Genomic DNA, 8,797 nt, shown 5'->3' with positions numbered 1-8,797 from the left:
TTCTTGATCTATCAAAAAATCTTTTTCTATGACTTGAATATTATTCAACGAAAGCCGTAAAGTATCAACAGGATGTGACAAGTTGAAGAATTTGTTGCACAAGACTGTTAAATTTCGTGATTCAATTGTTATGTTATTGTTTCTTTTTGTGTTAACTACAAATGCGTTATTTATCTTGTCGTTTTGTGACTCAAAGAAGTACGAAATCGAGCTCACATTAAAGTCCTCGCAATTGAGAGTATTTTTTTGGTGAAAGGACGAAAAAAGTAAAAGTGCGTGTAGAGTTCGCAAAGACATTTTTGGTAATAAATCGGTGATAAAGAAATCGACCAAAATTGTCTTTTAGTTGCTCATAATTAAGTTCAATTGGGTGTAATTTGGAAAAGCGTTTTATTGTGAAAATGTCTTCAATTTTAGGACAAAGTTTTATAAGAAGTACTCATCGGGTTATTTTTTTCTGATCTGTGGTCACATTGAAACCACTTAAATAAAGGGAAGTAATAATGAAAATGCGTTGAACGTTTATTATGGAAATTTCAAAATGACTATTTTTTTTTTAAATTTCTTTTTCGTATTCCTTATATTCTCTCTAGTTTCTCCCTTGATGCTTCTCATTTTTTTTTAATTCTTCTTAATTTTTTTCAACTCTATCTAAATTTTTTAATTTTGGTTTATTTAATGTTGTTCTTTCTATTTTTTTTATTATTTTTCGAATCTCTTTTTATTCTTTATATTCTCTTTAGGTTTGTAAGCCTTTCTGGGTTTTTGCTTTCATCAGATTTTTTAAATAAAATAGATTACTTACTTTCACTCAAATTTCTCTCTAATTTTTTGTTTTAGTTTTTATATTGGCTGTTGTGGAAACTTTACATTCCTTTTTTTCCAAATTTTGTTTGAATTCCTGGGCATCTTATAATTTCTCTAGTTTGTTTGTAAACTACTTGTAGATTTCCTTTGGCATCATCTCTTTGATATTTTATATTCTACCTACATTCAATTTATTTAAATTTTGGTTTTTGGATTATTTGTATTTTGGAGTTTTTTAGATTCTTTGAATTTTACATTTGCATAATACCGTGTATTAACTATACCAAATTACAAAATTGAAGAGCAAATCACAATTTTTAGAAATTTTTATTTTCAAGTAGAGTTAGAAATTTTTGAAATCCTTTAATAAAATTCATAATTTCAAAAGTTTTAGTGACTTTAGTGCTACAGCTATAAAATTTGAGACTGATCCTGTTTTTGAGACGTGTATTCACTCTACCAAATTAAAATTGTAGCCCAAAAAGCACAAATTTTAGAAAATTTTGTTTTCAAAACAAGACAAAAATTTTCTACATATTTAATTTGAGGATGTTACTACTTTTGAATTGTGTTTTGACTCCACCAAATTACAAAATTGTAAACCCAAATTTTAGATTTGTTTATTTTCAAGACGAAGCAAAAATTTGCGCCATCATAAGAATAAGAATCATAATTTCGGTCATTGCCGTCCTACAGTTATAAAATTTGGGAAAAAAAAACTACTTTTGGGTCATTTAGTAACTGTACCAAATTTCAAAATTGTAGAGCAAAAAAACAAAAAATTTTGAAATTTTTGTTTTCAAGACGAGGCATTTTCCGACATTCACCACTAAAATTCGTCAGGTTGGTAATTTTAATGCTACAGCCATAAAATTTGGGGTAGTTAGTGTTTTTATATTATGTATTAACTCTATGAAATTACAAAACTATAGTACACAATACACAAATTTTAGAATTTTTTATTTTGTAGATCAAGTAAAAATTTCAGACATCTTTCACTAAAATTTGTAATTTTAGTAATTTTAGTAATTAAAGACCTACAACAATAAAATTTTAGGCGGTTACTAATTTCGGCGTGGTATATTAACTGTACTAAATTACAATCTTGTAGAGCAAGAAAAAATATTTCAAGACAGACAACAATTTCCGACATTTTTCGCTAAAATTCGTAGTTTTGCTAATTTTAATGCTGCAACTATGAAATTTGGGCAAATTATTAGCCTTTAGTCGTGCATTAACTATACCAAATTACAAAATTGTAGTGTAAAAAACACACATTTCAGAAATGTTTATTATCAAGACCAGGCAAAATTTTCCACGTTTCTTCAATAAAATTTGAAATTTTGGTAATTTTAGTAATTTTAGTCCTACTGCTATAAAATTTGAAACAGATTTTACTCTTAAGTCGTGTATTAAAAATGCCAAATTACAACATTGTAAAGCTAAAGACACAAATTGTAGAAATTTTTATGTTGAAGACAGGACAAAAATTTCGAAATTCCTTTACTGAACTTTGTAATTTTTGTAATTTTAGTGATATGTCTATAATATTTAGAAAGGTTACTATTTTTGAGCAGTTTATTAACTTTACCAAATTGCAAAATTGTAGAGCCAAAGACACAAATATTAAAAAAATTTATTTTAAAGACGAAGGAAAAATATCTGACATTCTTCACTATAGTCTATATTTTTGGCAATTTTGGTACTACAGCAATCAAATTAAGGAAAGACTCTTGTCAAATCGTATATTTACTATAACAAAAGGCAAAATTGTAGAGCAAAAACAAAAAAATTAAAAATTTTTATTTTCAAGACGAGGCATAAATTTCCGACATTCACCACTAAAATTCATCATTTTGGTAATTTTAATACTACAGCTATAAAATTTAGGCAAGTTGATATTTCTAAGTTATGGATTAATTTTACAAAATTACAAAATTGTAGAACAAAATACACAAATTTTAGAATTTTTTATTTTGTGGACCAAGTAAAAATTTCAGACATCCTTAACTAAAATTTTTATTTTAGTAATTTTAGTAATTAAAGTCCTACAACAATAAAATTTTAGGCATTTACTATTTTGGCGTCGTGTGTTAACTGTACTAAATTACAAAATTGTAGAGCAAAAAACATAAATTAAAAAAATATATATATTTTCAAGACAGGCAACAATTTCCGACATCCTTCATTGAAATTCGTAATTTTTGGAATTTTAACGCTGCAACTATAAAATTTTAGGAAATTATTAGCCTTTAGTTGTGCATTAACTGTACTAAATTACAAAATTGTAGGGTAAAAACACACATTTTAGAACTTTTTATTATCAAGACCAGACCAAAATTTCCACGATCCTTCAACACCATTTTAAATTTTGGTAATTTCAGTGATTTTAGTGTTACTGCTATTATATTTGGAACGAATACTACTTTTAATTCGTGTATTAAAGGTACCAAATTACAACATTGTAAAGCTAAAGACACAAACTGTAGAAATTTTTATGTTGAAGACAGGACATAAATTTCGGAAATCCTTCACTAAACTTTGTAATTTTTCTAATTTTAGTGATATGTCTATGAAATTTAAAAAAGTTACTATTTTTACGCAGTTTATTAACTTTACCAAATTTCAAAATTGTAGAGCCAAAGACACAAATATTAAAAAAAAGGAAAAATATCAGACACTCTTCACTATAGCCTATATTTTTGACAATTTTGGTACTACAGCAATCAAATTAAGAAAAAACTCTTCTCAAATCGTGTATTAACTGTAACTAAAAGCAAAATTGTAAAGCAAAAGCAAAAAAATTAGAAATTTTTATTTTCAAGACGAAGCATAATTTTCCGACATTTACCAAAAAAATTCGTCATTTTAATAATTTTAATACTACAGCTACAACAAAATTTAAGCAAATTGATATTTTTAAGTTATAGATTAATTTTACAAAATTACAAAATTGTAGAACAAAATACACAAATTTTAGAATTTTTTATTTTGTAGACCAAGTAAAAATTTCAGACATCCTTAACTAAAATTTTAATTTTAGTAATTTTAGTAATTAAGGTCTTACAACAATAAAATTTTAAGCAGTTATTATTTTGGCGTCGTGTATTAACTGTACTAAATTACAAAATTGTAGAGCAAGAAACATAAATTTGAAAAAATATATATTTTCAAGACAAGCAACAATTTTCGACATCCTTCATTAAAATTCGTAATTTTGGTATTTTTAATGCTGCAGCTATGAAAAATATCAGACACTCTTTACTATAGTCTATATTTTTGGCAATTTTGGTGCTACAGCAATAAAATTAATGGAAGTTACTCTTCTTAAATCTTGTATTTATTCTAACAAAAGACAAAATTGTAGATCAAAAAGTACAAATTTTAAATTTTTTTAAAACTTTTATTGCAGTGATAACTTTTGGTACATGCTCACAGATTACCATGTATAACAACTAAATACAAGATTATTTTAAACAAAATAACATTACAACTTTTGCAAAACACTTCTCAACTCTTCATCCACAACAAACTCCTTCTCACACACGAAAACCCCAACCTTCCCCTTGGAACCAACCCAACTTTCCCCTAAAAAGACATCAGCCGTAGTAACACGCGTCTTACAAATCTCTGTACCATTCAAACCATCCTTATAATTCCCAGTAAAGAAGACATAATTTGAAATCGCCTGCCCTTGAACATGAACAACTTTCCACACCAATTTTGGCACCGCCACACCCAACTTAACACTTGTTCCGTTGACTTGAAGTTCTCCAAAAGTACCAGTAAAGACAGTTGCTTCTTCAGTGACATTCTTTCTGATGCTCTGTTCTAAACTGGTCCAAACTGCACGGCTTTCAGACCATTGAGGAAAAACGTTGTTTGAATGCAAACCCGCCTCTTTCTGGAAACGACTATCAAGCTCGGACTCTGCAGTTAGTTGTCCCTTCGTCCAGAATTTGGTACTATCAATCGGTACCTGCGCCCCCAGGATCGCTTTCTGCTCACTTGCCGTGTAAATTCTCTCCACGTCTGTGTTGGTAACAATGCCTGTCCCTCCACCCTTCGTTAAACTCGTCTTAGAGTACACCTTCACCGCTGAGTGTTCGTTGGAACACACTGTATATGCCGGTACGAACTGCTTGAAAACGTTGTACCCGATTTTCGCCTCGTCATACTTCTCCACGCACGTGTTTCCATCTTCTCCGCTTTTAACAGTTGTGACTTCCACAGATGATCTACAGGTGATATCATTGAAGTCTACTTTTGTGCGATCAGGTGAAAGGAACATAGTGTTGGCTTGACAGGAAAATCGTCCGTTGTACAACGTTCTGATTGGTGTTTGTAGTTTTCCGGTTGGACATCCAATGTAGATTTCCTCGTCGTTTTTCATTCTGATGGTTTTTTGGGTTGGGAATTGAAGTTGCAACCCATTGGGGGTGTATTGTAAGACTAGAGGGTCTTGGGGGGAGTTTCTCTGGACGTTGATGGAGCATTCTGTGATGACAAAACAAGAAGTTTGCGAGAGGAAAAAATGTGATTTTACCTTCCACGTTGTAGATATCAGAAGATTTGTTGTTGTTCGTCACCATTAGATAAACGACGACGCAGAAAATTAGGGTGTATAGCTGCCACATTTTAGTTTCGGTTTTCACCAACTGTACTCAAATTCTGTTGACTGCTCATTTTTATACCAAATTTTAAATCCCTTTTGGTTCAATTTGAATATAGAAGTCATTGAAGATTAGTAGATAAAAGTCCAAAAATTTTCATTTGTAATTTTGTTGTGTTCCGGAAACTCATTTCTATTTAATTTGTTTTAAGCTTATTTGTTATTGTTTGTTTTACTACAATCGATAAATTAATAATAATGTTTAGAAACATTAGTTTATAAATTGAAAAATGAACTTAATCTTATCTGCTGATTAGACTCGTCAACTTGTGCATTGTTGTGCAAACCCAAAAATCACACAAAAACTTTAAAAATTTAATGAAAATTTGAATAAAGATTAAATAAATCTAAGGTGTATAAAAACCTTTACAGAATTACTGTTAAAACTATCGGAAAATTAATCTTAATTTTTTTTAGAAAAAATTCTGTAATTTATTACACACAACAAGCAGTTCGAAAAAAATAAGTGTAGCAAAATTCATTGCAGTCTCTTTAAACTTGTTAGAACAACGGAGTTTAGAAGAAAGAGTTGGATTTAGAGTTAGTCAAAAAATAAAAATGTCTACAATTCTTATTTTTTGTCAAAAATTCTTTAATTATGTAATTTGGTACACACAGCAAACAGCCTAAAAACAATAAATGCACCAAATTGTATTTTTCTATCGTTAAAATTGTCAAAATTCAGAATTTAGAAAGAAAAATAGGATTTTGAGTTTATCAAAAAAATAACAACGTCAACAATTTTTATTTCTTTTTGAACAATTCTGTAATTCAGTACACACAGCAAACGGTTCGAAAGCAATAAGTGCACTAAATTGCATTGCTCTATCGTAAAAATTGTCAGAATTACATAGCTTTAAAAAAATTTTAATTTTAATTTTGTCAAAAAAGCAAAAACGTCTACTATTCTTACTTATTCTTATACAATTGTAGAAGTGCACCAATAAATTTCATTACTTCCTTTTTAAAATTGTCGAAATTGCAAAGTTTTGACGAAAATTTTGAATTTTTAATTAGTCAAAAAAGTGAAAACGTCTACAATTATTTCTTATTTTTTGTTTTAAAATCCTGTAGTTTAATAAACACAAGTATGTAGTTCAAAAGCAATTTCAACAAGTGCGTCAAATTTTATTGCTCTTTCATAAAAACTGACGGAACTTCAAACTTTCATGTAAAATTTTGGATTTTGAGTTTACCCAAATTTATATTTTTTATTCTAAAAGTTTTGTGCACTCATTGCACTCAAAAGCGATAAATGTATACTTTTCCAACTAAGCTAACTATATATGGTTGTCATAAAATTCTACTATTGTGTAAAAGTTAACCAAAAAATTTACACTTCAAATTTCGTTGCTTAATCTGTAAAATTCTCAAAAAAAAATTAATACAAATTTCCCAAATTTAGGCTGTTTGTTCTAAAAGTTTGTTAATTTGCGCGTTCATTTAAAAATGGATTGTATAAAAGATAACACTCAAATGTACAGAATTTAATTAATTCAATTAAAAAGTATGAATTTTGAGTCTGTAATTGCCAGAATTGTTACTTACTGTTCTAAAATCAAATTATTTTGTGTATTTTAGAAGTAAAGTTTAACAATTAGAGACATTTTCGTTTCTTCCTTAGCTTGGCAATCTGAAGAATTTTAGAAAAACGTTAAAATCTGTGAAAATGTGATTTTTAATGCTTCTAATTTCGTTAAGTTTAGTGCAAGTTGAGTAATGTTTTATTTTTGGCAAAAAGCATTTATAAAAGTTTTTTATTAATCAATGATCACATTAAAACCACTTAAAATAAAAGAGGACTAATTAAAATGTATGAAACTTTTTTCCTCTGAAGTTCAAAATCTTTTAATATCCAAAAATGAATGTGAAAAATAAATTATTTTATATTTTTTTTATGTTGAAAGTAGAACTATACAGAAATTTGAAACCACATCTTTCAATATTGTAAGATCTGCGCTTAATTTGAAATTCTAAAAATTGCTCTTATTGTATAAAAATTGAATTCACAAATTAAAAACTCTTTGGATTTTTGGTTTTTCAAATTCTCTAGTGCTTTTTCAACATATTTAAATCTTGTAGATTTTTATTCTTGGAATTCTCCAAAATTTGATTCTTGGAATATTCTTTGTTTCAATTTTGTTTTCTTAACTTTGTTGTAATTTTCTTTTCCTTTCAATTTTTAAATTTTTTGTTTTACACCATTTCCACGAAGTCCACAGATTCTATTATTCTTGGTTCTTAAAATTCTACGCAATTTTGAATATTAAGATTGTTCGAAATTTTTGTATTTTAAGAATTCATTTGTCTTCTTAGGTTTGTTAAATTTTCTTTACATTATTGTTCAGATTTTTTAAACTCTTTGGATTGTTTAATTTTCTGTTACTTTTCTCTCATCTCTTTTCCAAGTTTCTTATATTTTAGATTGGTTCGGTACTTCTATTCAAGTTTTTTCGATTTCTACAAGTTTTCTTCGACTTTCGCTAGTTTTTCTTTAGATTCTCTTCTTTACCTCTTCTTTTCTTTTCCTTATTCCAGAATTCATTTAAGTTCATATTTCTAAAAAATTTCATGTTTCTCTTAAATTTTCTACATTCTTTCTAACTACTAGTAAGACCTCTTCAGCACACAACACTATTTTAAGAATTTTCCCCTGTTTTTATAAATTTCACAACTATAAATATAAAGTCTTAGTCCAAAGGGGATATAAAAGCTAGTTTGTTAAAGCTTTTTTTTTACATGTTAATAGTTAAATAGAATTGTTAGAGGTTTCAATGATAATGTCAGTTCAGATCATCGAAAAGTTGGAAATAAAACGTAAATAAACGAGTAGCAAAAAATGCTTTTATCGGAGTTCCCGAATTTCAACATTCTGTAGATATTTATGTTAAGTCTGACAATTTAAACGATTTTAAACTAAATTTGGAGCACTTTATTACTTTCGAACTGTTTATTATGTGCACTAAATTATACAGGATTTCTCAAAAGCAGTTAAAAATTGTAGACGTTTTTCCTTATTAGACAAATTCAATATCCAATTTTTTTTTCTAAACTCCGTAAGAAGAAAGAGCAATAACATTTAAAGCACTTATTGCCTTCGAATTATTTGTTATGTGTACTAAATAACAAAATTTTCCAAAAAGAAATAAGAATTGGAGACGATTGTACTTTTTTACAAACTCAAAATCCAAAATTTTGTTCTAAACTTTGTAATTCCGGCAATTTTAACCATAAATCAATAAAACTTGATGCACTTATTCTTTTCAAACTGTTTGTTGTGTATATTAAATTATAGGATTTTAGAACAAGAAATAAGAA

The 8,797-nt window shown here is 27.9% G+C and overlaps 1 protein-coding gene across 1 annotated transcript; it reads right to left on the bottom strand.

Moving 5' to 3' along the window:
- Positions 1-4,294: 4,294 nt before the first annotated feature.
- LOC148176762 (uncharacterized) lies at positions 4,295-5,399 on the bottom strand. The gene is made up of 3 exons (XM_088032803.1): positions 5,354-5,399; positions 4,444-5,304; positions 4,295-4,395 (listed from the first exon to the last, which is right to left on the bottom strand). The coding sequence occupies exons 1-3, from the start codon at positions 5,397-5,399 to the stop codon at positions 4,295-4,297; spliced, it is 1,008 nt and encodes a 335-aa protein (XP_087888929.1).
- Between the last annotated feature and the right edge of the window lie 3,398 nt (positions 5,400-8,797).

This window comes from Gnatocerus cornutus, chromosome 3 (genome assembly GCF_029298725.1).
Source record: "Gnatocerus cornutus isolate USDA-ARS CGAHR chromosome 3, icGnaCorn1.1, whole genome shotgun sequence".
Taxonomy (NCBI): Eukaryota; Metazoa; Arthropoda; class Insecta; order Coleoptera; family Tenebrionidae; genus Gnatocerus; species Gnatocerus cornutus.
Note: the sequence above shows the minus strand (reverse complement) of the source record. Positions and strands in the feature narration are given on the sequence as shown.

Bases quoted from the DNA above. Each gene is read 5' to 3' on its own strand.
- LOC148176762 (XM_088032803.1), bottom strand. From the start codon at position 5,399: ATGGTGACGAACAACAACAAATCTTCTGATATCTACAACGTGGAAG. The intron at 5,305-5,353 runs GTAAAATCACAT...TTGTCATCACAG, and splicing joins TGATATCTACAACGTGGAAG to AATGCTCCATCAACGTCCAG. The intron at 4,396-4,443 runs GTACAGAGATTT...ATGTCTTTTTAG, and splicing joins TTATAAGGATGGTTTGAATG to GGGAAAGTTGGGTTGGTTCC.